Genomic DNA, 15,669 nt, shown 5'->3' with positions numbered 1-15,669 from the left:
GTTATTTTGTGTGACCAAGAAGTTTCCCATTTTTGTTCAACCACTTAAACAAAAACATTCTGGTAGTCAGATGCCAAATTGAGACCCTGGTTGCCATTTGTTTTCATGACAAACTGTTGTGCTCCTTGGATGGATGTTTCATTGGTGTGACCGTGATTACTGAAGAATATTCCTACAAGCTCTTACAGAACATTAGTGTAACTCAAGGTGATTACTCGAGCCACCAATGGAATAATCACTAGGTTGTATAAAGATTAGTTTGTGACAGCCCTACATCAAGCACCACAAAACAGACCTTAAGGTGGCGTCTTTTGAAAGATTATGATGTAAATATCACATAACTTCCTTTTGCAAACCCACATGATTGAAACGTGTGGCCTAGAATGAAAATGTGTTTGGCATTCCTTTCATACAGCTAATACTTTCTTAGATTTTATCTTACGGCCTGACATCTTGTGTCTGTAATTTGTTTTGCAAACTATATAGCAATTGAAAATTCAGCGAGTGCTCCTTGGAAGTCTAAATAAGACACCTGTATATTCCCTAACGGCCCCCTCAAAGATTCCATTTCCACAGGCTCAGCTCAAAGTGTATGTAGGGGAAGCAGAGGCAGCATATAAAAATCTAAACATTTTACAAATTGCTCCCCTCTCTTCTTTAGAGTAATTTGAACGCTGTAAGACACTTGTCAACAGGTGCGGGGGTGCTTTATTAGATTCCCTAGTGAGACAGCATAAGCATGCCCCTGTCCTCCTCAATCAACCTGTAAGCTTCACAAAACTGTGTTCAGAAATGTCTTTAGTCTGGGCTGACCTTAATTTTGAGCCACAAGGTTAAAGATATTTTCTCTTTTGAGATAAGAGGGAAGAAACCAATCATTGTACACTACTGCTGCTGTAATAGCCTGCCAGCTTTATCAAGTTGACATGAGTATGCCGAATATTGGAATTACAATCATGCCACAGGCTGCTGAACATCCCCCCCATCACGGATCAGGAACTTACTGTCACTTTCCCATCTAATTAAAAATCTGGGGTTCTGGAAACATTAAAAAATATAACAAGTGAATTATGTGGCTTTTGTTGAACTAGGGCATGTGCTAGGGGCTGTTTACGTAATCCCATTTTCAAATGAAGACAGTTTGTTTACAAAACAAATGTGCAATATACTAACAGTATCTTTTCTTCCTTTCATCGCAGTTCTCAAAATTGTAAATTAGGGTTGGGCGGCATTCAAATTTTGACAATATTTTACCGTCTCCTCATTACATTATAATTAATATCAAATTAGATCCTTATGCGCTGCAGCTTTTTTTTACAGCTTTTTTTTTTAATGATGGTATTGAAAGTGACACCATTGCTATTTTTAGGCACTGCAGGATACCGTATTACCGTAATACCGTCCAAGCCTATTTTAAATTGTGCTTTTTGCTTTCCCCACATTTGATTTAGGAAATAAATTATTAGAAAATTAAATTTAAATACAGAAAAAGATAAAACATTTAACATATGATTAAAGTGTAGACTTTTTAATTGTAGAGGTCATGCGTTTACCATTAGGAATTATAGGCATTTTATGTAGATTGGTCATTTGACATAATGGAAATCTTTTAATAGTAGGATCAAAAGCATTTGCAGTCAATGCGTGCTTTACGTCTGGTGCTCATGGGCTTTACAAATGTATTTTTGAGTTTCCTTCCAGGAGATGTTTGTTAGGCTTTTACCGCAGCCACCTTTCATTTCCGCCTCATGAACTGATTTTTCTGCTTTCACTTTTATCGTCAGTTAGTAAAAAGTAATCTTGATTGGCTTGTGATCAAGCCACTCGTTCAGCCATTGAAGAATATTCCGTTCATTAGCTTCCCAAAAAATCTAGTTGCTTTTTGCAGTTACCTCATGAATGGAACTACACATGGTTAATAACATGATGCAAATCACTGGTAATATTCAAGAACAGGAAAGAGATAAGACCAGACCATCAGCTCCAGGTCAGAGCCAGACAACACCTAAAAAAAAACATATTTTGGAATTAGATTGTTTGGATGGAGGAAACCAAGGTAAACTTTTATCAGAATAATGAGCAGAGCTGGCCCTATCCAATGTGAGATTTTATATGGCGCCAACCTCCATCAGCAAATTGTAGGCATTAGTAATATGTCGGAGAGTTCATACATTTAACATGCTAAGTATGTGGCCAACACCTTAGCTTTGGTAGACAATACACCACACCAACAACATTTTACAGACGTCAGCTTTTTTTTTTTTTTTTACTGATCCGATACCACTCTACCGGAAAACCATCGGTTCCGGGGGTCTTGTTTGCTTTCATTTTTTTAATCGCCTCGTTTAATTATTTTTCAGTGATTAAGCTCCTTGATACCCCCCATTATAGCAACCCTGCACATGGAGGACATGAAAATATGTGCTCTGTGCTCATTTAAGGGAACAACGCCAAGTCATTGGTACAAAAATGTGGCTGACACATGGGTTAAAACCAAAAGCTAAGAAGTGCAAGGCCTTCACTGAGCATATTAACTCAGTGGACAACAACATCAAGTTCACACGTGTTGATGACAAAGACCATAAGTTGTCTTTTGGACTGTGAGATTCACAATGGAGATGACAGGGGCCTCCGTGTGGGAATATAGACCAATTCTTACTATTTGACTCACACCACCCACTGGAGCGGAAACTGGGTGTTATCATAACCCTACAATTCAGAGCTGATAATGTGCCAACCATTCCATAGGCCAAAGAGAAAGAGTATAGGCACGTGAGGGAGGCCCTCAAAACCTGTGGTTATCTCAGCTGGTCCTTTATGAAAAGAGCAAGATGGATGAAATGGAAAAGAGTGATGCGCAACAACAGTCTTGTCATTCCATATGTATCAAATCTGTCTGAGAAACTCAAGTATTTTCCACCAACATAACATACCGGTACACAAACCTGGTAACACCCTGAGACAAAGGCTAGTACACCGCATACTCAAAAAAGCAATCTTGTATGCAGTCAAGTGCAGTGAGGAATGCATTATTTTGGGAAAAACAAACAACCACTGACTAGGCTCATGGCACAACACTGACGCGCTAACTCTTCAGGTCAAGACTCAGCTGTCTACATGAACCTCATAGAGAAAAGCAGCACACTTTAGAGGACAAAAATTTACATATTTAGAGAAGACAGCTGGTTTGAAAAAGTAGTAAGAGAAGCCATTCAGGGCAAGGTGGCTTACGGCACCACCTACCCCCCCACATACAATGCTGTCCTTTCATACAGTCCTAAGAGACAATGATTTTGCCTCCAGCAAACAAAAACACACTACCTTGAAACAACTGGATGAATTATTAATGAGGGACAGTAACTTGTTGACCGACAAAGGCCTCTTTGCAAGGTATCAACAATAGCTGTTTTTGCATCCCAAAAGAATGATACCATTCATAGTAGTTGGACGTGCCTCAAACTTGGAGCATAAGTAGTTTGGTTTTCCACACCAACTCAGTATTCCAACCAAGCTTTGTTGCATGACCTGATGAAGCCCTCTCGGATGAGAGGTGACTTATCATCTAAGAAAAACAGAGCAGTCCAGTTGCGATCGATTCAATGCCCTAAAAAAGAAATGACCTGGATGAATGACATTGTCAACAAGCAGGATGATTTGTTTAATGCAGTTTTGGTTCCTCCTGGTCTTAATTGGCCCAGGAGTTCCTTCTCTTACTGGAATGGGGTTCATGGCACTAGGTGTTGGCGAAGTGTGCCAGTTGATGAACAACATGCCTGAATGTACTATGCATGAGCTCTTCTTGTGAGCCAACATTTTGCCGGACTAGTATTTCCTAGTAGCTGATCATTTGGCATTGCAAGTGCAGAGTTTACCATATTAGTGTATTAGATTTACATTTAAGTAAATTGTTACACTTTAACTGTATGTGCCAGCATTGTACGCCACACTCTCTATTTTGCTGCAGTGGTCTGTTTTTTTTGCTGCTCTTAGTCCCGTCCCTTATTCAATCTTTGTCCATAAGGTGGACACAAGAACCCACATTATCACATTATCTTCTTCTATTGTTCTTGCTTGTTTTACAAAATTAAATCACTTAAGAACATTTTCAAAGTTAGTTTTAGACTTTGAGTAGATATGATCCAATACAGGAGAATGCCATGAAGTAAATCTAGACAAAATCAAAATGACTGTCACAAATTAAAATCTTCAAATGATGAAGTTGTAGAGAGTGTAGGCTTAAGAACTGGCCTACTGACTGGCTCTCATTTCTCTTAAATGCGAAATTCTTAGCTCCTGGCTACTCAATGCTTCAAAACAACCAAGAAGTTGTCCTCATGATGCCATATTAAGGAGCATCTAAATTCTCTTGAGTATGCATCAAAGAGCGAGCATTGAGCATTGAGGAGGTTCCATGGGGAAATTGAGGAACCATTGATTTGTCCTTTGTGAAAGTCCTTTGAATAGGGTGACCACAGACGTCCTGGATTAAACGGGTCAGTTGTGGTTTTGAGACTTGGGTCCCAAGTCCATGCGGATTTGGCTAACCCTATTGTTTTGTCCCGATGTTACGTTGGTCTCGTCCTGGCGTCCCGATTATTTGTCATGTGTACAGTCCTGCTCACCATTATTGGCACCCATGACAGTCAAGTAGATAATGTGAAATATCTTTTGGAAAAAATTAATCAACTAAAATATATTTTTTTTAATAGAGAACTTGTGTTTTATCTGAAAGACCAAATTATTAAAAAAAATATTTAAAACAATAAACAATAGGCGAAAAAAATATAAAACTTCAAATGTGCTCTGTCACTGGCATTGGCACCCTTTCCTGTAAATCAGTATGGAAACACATTGTGACTCACCTTTGGTAAATCACAAATGAGAATTCCCTGTTCAAAATGGTATGTGCCCAATTCACATGAATTAACCATTGAATGATTACTTTGATGTTTTAAAAAGCCACCTGCTATCCCATTTTCCTTTGTCACAATCGTGTAAACAAAGGAGCTGTCTGAGGCCATCAGAAGTGCTATAATTCGCAAACACAAGACCTCCAAAGGGTATATAGCCATCTCCAAATACTTTGGTAGCCCTGTTTCAGCAGTGCGTAATGTTATTAAGAAGTTTGACGAGCATGGAACTGTCAAGAACCTCCATGGACGTGGAGAGAAATTGTTGACAGAAGTCTTCAACGGTTGGTGCGAATGGTGGAAAAAAATACCACGTTAAACATCCAAAGACCTGAAAGCCAATCTGGAGCAGTCTGGTATCATGGTTTCAAGAAGTACCATACGCCACACACTGAACCAAAAATAGGGCTTCATGGGCAAAGACCATTCCTCAGACAGACATTAAAAAAGAATGGCTAACGTTTGCCAAGGAGTACCTGCACAAACCACAATTCTTTTGTGAATGTTCTGTGGACTGATGAAACAAAAATAGAGTTTTTCGGCAATGCACGCCAACAGTTTGTTTAGGAAAAGAACACCCTCCCTACAGTTAAGCATGGTGGGGGATCCATCATTCTGTGGGGCTGCTTTGCTACATCTGGTACTAGAGGACTTGATCGTATCACAGGAATCATGAAATCAGAGAATTATCAACACATTGTAGGAGGACATGTCCTACCAAGTGTTAGACAACTTGGGTGGAGTAGAAGCTCATGGATCCTCCAGCAAGATAAAGACCGAAAGCACACAACTAAAAGCACATAGGAATAGTTAAAAAGGAAAAAATACTGTTTTAAAATGGCCAGCAATGACTCCTGATCTCAATCCGATTGAAAATCTTTGATATGAGCTGAAATGTGCCATTGGGAAAAGAAACCTGCAAACTTTCAAGAGCTTAAACAATTTGGAAAGGAAGAGTAGAGGAAAATACCAGCGGAGAAGTGCAAGAAGCTTGGAGATGGCTACAAGAAGCGTTTGGAAGCTGTCATCACTGCTTAAGGGTGTGCAAACAAATATCAAAGAGGAATGCCATTATTGCTGCACATGTTGCGTTTTCTATTTCTTCTTTGGAATTACATTATACAAGTTGAAAAACAATCTCCTTTGTTGAATTACTTTGAACATCCAATTAAAAGGTCCTGATGATATAAATTTGTTTTATTACACTTATTAAATTTAATTTATTTCCGAAGATATTGTAGAGATCATGCAAAAAATAAAGGGGTGCCAATAACAGTGAGCAGGACTGTATGTCAATCATGTCAATATTGTCATAGCGATTCATACGATAAACCCATTAAAAGGGAAGTTGACTTATAAATTCTTTCTTATTTACTTCCACATTCTGTTTGCGTTCTCGTTCTTATCTGCATCTAACCGCTAGCAGGCGTGTTTCTGCTTTTGTATCTAAGAATCATGGGAAGTGTAATCCTACTATCCAAATACTGTGGTCGCTGGTGTTGGTCCCAATGCAAGCTTGAGCTTTCTAGTGGCATATTTTGTTACAATGCTGGACCGGCCGAGGTAAAACGGCACAGCCAGCTCCCAGCTGCTGGGACCGAACAAAAAAGTTTGAATAATGGTGAGTGTATGCACTTTTAGCGCTGTTGAACTGTCAACCAAGGTAGCATAACTGTCAATCACGATAGCATTTAGCATTAGCCAAAGTAATAGCACATGACAAGTTTGTCATCCACGAATAAGATTCGGCGCATGTAATCCGTCTCCCACAAGAAAATCTCACATGACAAAATGTTACAGAAACATTTGAAGTGTGCTTATTTGTTGAAGGGACTTATAAAGCAACAGCCAAGGTTTATGGTGAGGTTGGATGTCTTAAGGTCCATTATAAGGCCATGAGGCCACACAATTTTGACTATAACAACTGTCTTGTGTAGCTTGTCAAATGTACAATAACTTACTTGATTGCTTGACTCAATAGCCCAAAAAATTGTTGGAAACCTTGTTCTAAGTTTACGACTGTGTATTAGGGCCACATATAAATATATGTTTTTAGAGGGCGGGGGCAATATTCAGAGAAAAAAACTCGCAAATTTGTCACTTTATTAAGTGGCAAATTTGGGAGAAAAAAACTCAGGAACTCACGTAGCGTACTACTCAGATGTTTCTGCCAATACTTTTCGGTCGAGTTGTCAAATAAGGAGATAGTAATTTCATTAGCAGAGATTAACCATATAATGTTAAACATATGAAGAGTGACGCCTCGTTTTGCGAAGGTCCACACCCTGAGGATCAAGCATTGAGGTTGTCCTTGTACATTTATGTTTCCATTATTATTCACACATTCATACATTTAGGTATTTTTTTGTACAAGTAGCTAAGTTGATGTGTCGAATCTGCTGCTCACCGCCATACACTTGCATTTACCTAACGTATGCTAGCTTCTGATTGGTTAGTGTTAGTCAGCTGATCAGGAAGTGTTGTTGTTTTAGCTACCGTGTATGACGAGTAAAGTTTAAATTAAGAATGAGTCTTGATCCTGCCTTTTCATTTTATAAACAGTGTCCCATTGACCACCAACGAATCCTAACATTAGACTATAGCTACGCTACGTCTATTTTTCGTAAGTTTCGAGTTTTTTTCTTTTCTTTTTTCTTCCACATCCATCCATTTTCTTAACCGCTTGTCCTCACAAAGGTCGCGGGGGTCGCTGGAACCTATCCCAGCTGGCTTCGGGCAGTAGGCGGGCTACACCCTGAACTGGTTGCCAGCCAATCGCAGGGCACATAGAGACGAACAACCATCCACACTCACAATCACACCTATGGACAATTTTGGAGTGTTCAATTAACCTGCCATGCATGTCTTTGGAATGTGGGAGGAAACCGAAGTACCCGGAGAAAACCCACGCAAGCACGGGGAGAACTTGCAAACTCCACCCAGCAAGGCCGAAGTCTGGACTCGATCTCACGTCCTCTGCACTGGGAGGTGGACGCGCTAACCTGTCAGCCACCGTGCTGCCCAATTTGCCACTTTATAAAGTGGCAAATTTGTGAGTTTTTTCTCAAAATATTACCCCGTCTCTGGAAAAAAATTATATATATATATATATATATATATATGGCCCTAATACACCGTCATATAAGTTGATATAGTGTTTGAGGCAAAACAAACTTCACAAATCAATGTTCTAAACCACTTAACAACTTGATGGCATCATCAATTGTTTTCTCCATTCCTAAAAGATGCTATCATCTGGATGGAATGAACAGACCATGTACTGGTGGCTCCCTACAAATCCCCCGGATAATCCTGGCTGATGATGCATGCAGGTCACAATATCTATTTTTGGTGAAGAGGAGAGATACAGTCTACAGAAGAATTTCACAGCCCCCAGCAGTACACCAGTTGTACCCCACTCTCCCCCCTCCCCCAGCCACTCCACTTTTAGCTCGGGCTCCAGTGAGTTGATGAGTGTGGGTGGGTGCAGGCTCCAGCTGGCAGTGTGGGTGGGTGTGTGCCCTCCCACTGTCTCCGTTGGTCTAAACCCCGGTCACTTTCCCCCATCTGAACTCAGCCAGTCCGTCCTCCAGCCTGCCAAGCAGTCTGTGGAGAAAGTAGAGACCTCAACAATCTGACCAAATACTTCCAACAACAGAATTTTCTTGTAGGAGGAGGTGCTGGATCCACCCATTGTTGTTGCCAAGATGACTCGTGACTCGTAAGTTTCTGGTTGCTCAGTTGGAGTTATTATTGGATGTCAGGATCAAATGGTAGTCTAGGTCACATTGTCAAATTAAGGATTCAGCAATCCTCTATAAATGAAGCACTTCCTTATACAGTATTAACCCCGTAGAGCTGGTTTACAGTTCACAGTGCTGCTTTATGATTGAAGATAAGAATCTTGCTGTGTCATGGCTGCCAATCCGACTGTACTTTTGTTCGATGCTTTGGCCGCTTTCCCTCTCAGACAAGTGACTAACATTAGCTTTAAGTGCCATCATCTATTCATTCATTATTCGGAGTCCCTGTCTTACCAGATGTGGGGAGCCTTTATATTTATAGAACAGCTGTGACTGCTCTACTCTTCCAAGTCTAATCAGAGGATGCTTCTTCTTCGTCTTCTTCTTGGTACACAATGGGACTCATCACACCATGTGGTGACAGGAACTCTTTTCTCCTTCATTGCCTCTGAAGTTGCTGTAATTTCCTAAAGGAGTTGTGCAGGGAGAGAAAACACATTAAAAAGCTCTTTACAGACACGTTTCCTCAGGTTATGGTGGAAGGGTATGTTCCTGGCATCGATACAGCTCTCTGTGAGTGTAGCTTTCGTACATAAAGCAATTGCAGCATCTGTTAGCAAACTAGAGTCTAATTTGGTATTTGTGTACTTCGATCCAATTAGGTATTTAAGCTTTTTCTACATCAATGTACTATATGAAAATCATTTAAGTCCACTTCACGATGTGCTAAAGATTGAACAACTAAACGACCTATGAAATGGCTTATAAATAGGGGTGTCAGGCGATTACATTTTTAAAGTAATTAATCACATGACTTCAATAGTTAACTCATGATTCATCAGAAATTTTAGATCTGTTCTAAATGTACAATAAAATATTTTTCATACTTTTGTTAACATAAAAGTTCCCAAAAATGTTAAACTAATAGAAATATGGCAGCATTTTATAGTCATTGATACAGTAATTTCATAATAATTAATAAAATTAAATTAAAATTAAAAAGATGTACTGTACTGTACTGAGTGTAATATTGATTTGTGTTGAGGTCTTTTTTTCTGCCACGAGATGGTTTAATTGCATTTGTAAGACGTTGGCGACAGCTCAGTACATTTTTCTTTTCATATTAAGAGCTATCTTATCCTTAACATGAAGTAACTTGTGAAATTGTGCACATTTTTAAAACTGTAAAATGCAACTTGACACCAGTCTCCACAAATGTATGCATTATTATAAAATTTCCATCCATCCATTATCTACCACTTATTATTATTGCATTTATGACTGCTAAAGTTTGATGTGGATGTGTCTGCTGCGTTGAGACTGATATTCCCCACTACAGGCTTTCCAAGTCATTAATCGAGTGTTAAAAAAATGAGTGGCGTTAAAGGAACTTGAAATTAACGCACTAATGTTGACATTCCTACTTATAAATCATTGATATGTTGTTTTAATAAACCAAGTAGTGGTTAATTGTTATAATTAATTTTGATGGAAAATCTCAATACAGTATTTGCATAACGTTAACTTGGTTTGACCATTTTGTTTTACCTTCTGGTCACAAGCTGAAAGGGATAGGAACAGGAGAATTGTGACTCAATTTCCTCACTCCTGAAATAAAGTTAACTGGACGTACCAGGTTTTCAAAGGCCAAGCTTGTAAACATTACTGACAGTCTTTGCTGAGTGATTCCTTGTTTAAAATAATACTGTACTGCGCATCTGCCAGCATGGTGTCAGACTTGCCTTATGTGGCAAATTTACCCGGCAACAATGACATAATTGTCCAGGCGGGGCAGCAGAACCAGTGCAGGTCATATGACAACAATACAGCGCTATGCTGCTGACCATGCGTAGAGAATTGAAGTGTACTGCTGCTTGCATGCTCTGCTATGTTAAATGTTCATGATTATTTTTAACCTTTGTCTTTGTCTTTCTGGCGTCTTTATGGGTTGCTCAGAGCTAATTTGATATTGACTGATCATAATGTAATAATAGGAAATCCAAAAGTGGGGTTATCTGAGACCCATGAATCCACTTGAATGCATTATGGAAAAAGAAGCCACAGCTGTGTGTGAATGGGTACTGACGCAACCTGAATGACAACGGTGTAATTTTGGCAATACATTTAAATGGCAATGGTGTCATACAATGCAAGATTTTAAATGTGTCTCTAAGTAGAAGAAACATTTTTAAAAATGTATGTGTCCAATTGAGATAGTGTTTAATTATTGGCGCCGATATTCAGCATGTTGCCACATATAGGCAATCTGCCTTTTGTAAAAATTCCATGGTTGAGACTAGTATTGAATATTTTTAGGAGTGATTAATCTATAGATTATTCAATCAGTTAATTGCATTAAAATGTAATTTTTTCCCCCTTGGTTACTGTTTATTAACCAGTGATTGGTATTTATTTTGTACGTTGTATTCGTATAGTAATTAAAAAAAGGAAGGGGGGGTTAATGTTGTACTATGTTACTGGTTCGGTCAATGTTTTCCAAAGTAAAAACAGATGTTTGCAAATGTCTTATTTTGATTAAACACAGAAGATAATCAGTCTTCTTTCATGAAGGACTACAGAAATCAGTGAACAATTACTGTTGATATGCTGAAATCAGAGGATTTGGACAATTTTTAAATAAAAAATGGCCCCAAACGATAACTCGATTCTAAAAATAGTTGTTGAGTAATTTGATAATGGATTACTTGTCGATTAATTGTTTTATGTTGACAGCTCTAGTTGATGATAGTGCTGGGTATTGTCAACAACATCACAATACAATGTGTATCACGATACAGGGGTTACGATACAATACGTATCAGGATACATGTGTATCCCAATACATGGCCTTCAAGGCAATACGTATCCCAATATTTTACATTACATAGATTTTTTTAAATATGAAAACAGTCATGTGCATACCCAAATTCTATTTTTATTATACAGGGTGGGAAACAATGTTTTGTTCTTTAAATGTTAACCGGTTTACGCCAATACCATGCCTGGTCGACATGTGTGCGCATTGCACAGCAAGGAGCAGCTTTCAGAGATGTGCCAGGAAACTTTATGAACGAATATTGATTCTGACACCTCCGTATTGATACGTGTATTGTAAAGAAGCCCGCAACGGTTAAGTCTAAACCGACATATTCTGCATCGTAGGGTATTTCAAAGATAGTTTCGGAGGAGAACTGGCAGCAGTCTGTGAACACAGTAAAGGCATAGTGCTGGTCATTGCCAACTACTGACTGTTATTGTAAGGGCTCATGACTAACAGAGGCTTGAAAAAAACAACTAGTACAGGACATCTTTGGTTTGCAACAGTGCTGACGTGTTGAGGTTATGAACATTATGAACTAGTTTGCTCAGCAATGTCAGAATATCATAACGCAGCACGAGAACATGGGACATTTTTAACTGTTATCCTATCCAGTTTTTTGTTGTTGTTGTGTTTTTAATTATAATATTTACTGAAATTATGACTTTACTACTGTGTTAGTGGGGCATAGTGATAGACTTTGGCAAGTTGGAGAACCCCGTTGTAAAGTAAACCAAGGACTCCCTCTGGTTTCAATTTGCGCACAGGGGGCCCAAATCCCTGGTGTCACCCCTATTATCTTGTACTTTCTTAATTAATTTTTTTTTTTTTTGTCATCTGTACTTAAAAAATTGAACTAAAAAATAGTGGCTGTATTACTAGGTTGTTGCATGGTAAGGTAACCTAGTAGCCAATCTGGCCATTCATGCTTTTTTAAAAGCAAACCCGACTGTAATGACAAGTTTGCTCTATATTAGTTATTTGGTTGTTACTAACATAACTATGAGATTCATTTTTCATAAATCATTTCCTGTTTAATACATTTTGTAGAAACTTTATTTGGACGTACGCCACCATTTTTATTTACATCGCAACACATTCAGTGCATAGAGCGTAGTGACGTAGAATGGCGGCAGGCTCTCTGCCAAGCAATGTGAAACGCCAATTATAGAGAAAGCAAGTTAAGCCTCCGTAGGGTTCCTCAAGAGACTATCAAAACGCTTGAATGCGCCTGGTGAATGACGAGAGCACGGCGTGGGGGGAGGGTGACTCTCCCGATCACATGCTCTTTCTTTAGGAACGCTACGAGACTTACCTTGCTGTCTTGATAGGCGTTTCACGTTGCTCGGCAGAAAGCTAGCCGCTATTTGACGTCACTACGCACTCACTGAATGCGTTGCCACGTAAATAACAATGGCGGCGTACGTCCAAATAAAGTTTCTACAAAATGTACTGGAAATGGTTTGTGAAAAATTTATCTCATAGTTATGTTAGTAACAACCAAATAAACAATATAGAGCAAACTTGTCATTACAGTCACCCTTCCTTTTAAATCAGAAAAGACCATTTACGCTTTCATTTGTTTGTTGGTTAGTTAGAAACCCACCATAAAGTTTTAGGTATGTCGGCTATTATTCAAAAAAGTCAAGGCTAGCGTAACTCTTAGGTTGACAAATGACATAAATTGACTAGCCTCTAAAAGAAAAAAAGGTCTTATTACAGCAGCAGCCATGTAAACTAATCTGTATGTGTTTCAATACAAATTGATGAAAGTATAATGGGTGATTCTATCCTCTATATTCTGATAAATATTATTGTAAAATAAATATTAAAGAGGCGCCGTCTCTATTGAAAAGTTCTCGCACCACCTGTTATGGAAGGACAATAGATTTGTGATCAGTTTTCGTTGCCTTATAGTTTTGGTGCATCTGTTTGCCACTTGATACAGAACCTAATTGTGCTTTTCCCCCTGAGACGTTCATAAGAGTGTCTGACTGCGGGGGTTGCGCTGGGGTCAGATATTTTATACCAAGCTACCGCTGGGCAAACCATGTCCCGCTGTCCTCCTCAAGATGCGTTGACAGCTGTTGATTAGAGCCATCAATTTCCCCACAAATTAGAACAGGCCCTTCGTGTCTTACTAAAATGTCTCCGACACGCTCTTGTAAAACTACTCCAAGTATTAGTCCACTTATCCTTTTTTAACAGCCATGTGAAAGCAGATTGTTTTGGGGCGGGGGATCTGTCCTGTTTCCTGCAAATGAGCAACTGCTCACTCACTTTCCTCCACATAGAGTAGTATGTCTATATTACTTGTTCCTGCTCCCCTCAACTCAATCATTTACTCACATCATCTGTGCCGCTGTAGGCAGTAGCCTATTAACCCATTAAGGCCTAAAGCGCCTGGCAAAACATACCTCTAAAACCTATGAGTGACTTTAGAGTCACCCCCGAAAACCTGAAGTTTTCCTGGAAATTCAACAATATTACAAATAATTGATATCTCAGCTCCTGAAGCAGATAGAAACATAATTTCATAACCATTTCAGAGCTTACACCGGTGCCGTTCACTCAATTGTAAACTTTCAACATTTTGCTTTAAAAAAAATAAATAAACGAACAAATGTGTCGCAAACCTGCGGGTATATTTACCTTCAACACTGGAGCGCAGTTGTAATGACCTTGGGGGATCGAGTGGTAATTATTCGTCGTCCATTCCGTTACAAAGCCGTCGAAATTTTCAACATCTTCGTCTACAAACATATTTCTTAACAATATGTCATTGTCGACTGGTTGCACTGATTCGAAGTCCTCTCGCACCAAAGTCAATCGCGTTTAGAGATAGACTATGTTTTTTTTTCAGGGCTGATACTGATGCCGATAATTAGTAGATAAGGAGGCCAACAACCGATATTTGGAGCGGATATTTATTTTCAGTAAAAAGGGGGAAAATATATTGGCGTCATTTTTTTTCTTTTTGAAATACAAATGTCAATCTTGACTTAGAACAATTTTTCTGAGTTTTCAAAATGTATACTTTTTATTTTTATTATTTTTTAATCTTAGACATCCTTTTCAATTTTTAACAAAACGTTCAGGGAGCTCCCAAGGTTATTAGTACTAAAACATGTTAAATGGTACTTATACATGTAAATACCATAGGTCTAGTTTTCTACAGTGAATATTTTTTTCCTGAAATCTTAAATACCTGAAATCTTAAACTTTCACATTTCTTTGTTTTTGTTCAACATTAAAACAAATTGTCTAGAAATTTCCCTGGGTCAGCAGCATCACTTATAAAGTTAGCTGAACATATAAATAGATAGTTCCCTGAGAAAAAAAAGGTTTTAGATTGATGTTTTATCGGCTGTCAGATTTTTTTAAGGCCAATAATGATATTCGTCAAAATGCCCAATATCGGTGCCAATAATCGGCCAGGCCGATTAGCGGTCTATCCCTAATCGCGTCATTTATTTAATAATTCCCGTGAAACTGTGTCTGCCATTAATGCTCGAATAAAATTCCAAGACGTGCCTCTTGTGTATATTCTGATGCATTTCATCAGCTAAGAGACCGAGAATTCGTCAAAACAAAACAAAATGATGTATCCTCTCTCCCGGCTTCAAAGGTAGAAGAGCGCTCCCGTTGTAATGGTAGAAATGCGGTAATGCGCTCCCAGCTTTATTGGGTTAAAGATGCCTCTTTGTGTTCTCTCATCTTGTCAATTGTCCTTTGACCATAACGGCGTTTGACGTGCGTGCGGTGGTTAAGCAAAGTTCCACTCTGTGTTGTGAAGTGTGACAAACTTCCATTGTCATTCTGCCACTGGTTGTCTCCCAAGGCACGGGTTACATCTTCCTGGATTTATATTTCAGGGTACTCTCGTCAGTTATTGCGTAGCCAGTACAGTACATTTTTTCCTAGGCACTAGGCATGGTTTTAAAAAGTCAAGGTTTAAATGACCACTATTAGTCCCCATCACCAGTAATGAACTCTTTGTTTCTTTTTTTAGGGGACTTTTAAGCAAGGCACAATATGATTGGCTGCTTGCAGAGTTGAGTAAACGAGGCACCTCTTTGAAGATCATTGGGCCCAGTCACTTTTTTTTTTTGACGAAGCATGACTACACAGACATTGCAAACATGGATGATTTTTTGCTCTGATGATTAATGTGCACTGCCCTAAGAAAAGAAAAGAA

The 15,669-nt window shown here is 38.9% G+C and overlaps 1 protein-coding gene across 2 annotated transcripts in view; it reads left to right on the top strand.

Moving 5' to 3' along the window:
- Positions 1-15,669, top strand: part of enah (ENAH actin regulator) — a 106,315-nt gene that overhangs the window by 20,947 nt on the left and 69,699 nt on the right. Inside the window, exon 1 of one of the 2 annotated variants that reach the window (XM_086061285.1) lies at positions 8,485-8,631. The exons of the other annotated variant lie outside the window; for it this stretch is intronic. Coding sequence (XP_085917411.1) covers positions 8,618-8,631 — 14 coding nt within the window. The 5' untranslated portion in view covers positions 8,485-8,617. Of the gene's footprint in view, positions 1-8,484; positions 8,632-15,669 lie in introns of those variants that run through there. 2 annotated transcript variants of the gene reach the window in all.

This window comes from Leptonotus elevatus, chromosome 18 (assembly GCF_054856555.1).
Source record: "Leptonotus elevatus isolate MCC_2025b chromosome 18, RoL_Lele_1.0, whole genome shotgun sequence".
NCBI lineage: Eukaryota > Metazoa > Chordata > Actinopteri > Syngnathiformes > Syngnathidae > Leptonotus > Leptonotus elevatus.
This window is presented reverse-complemented; position numbering and strand designations above follow the sequence as displayed.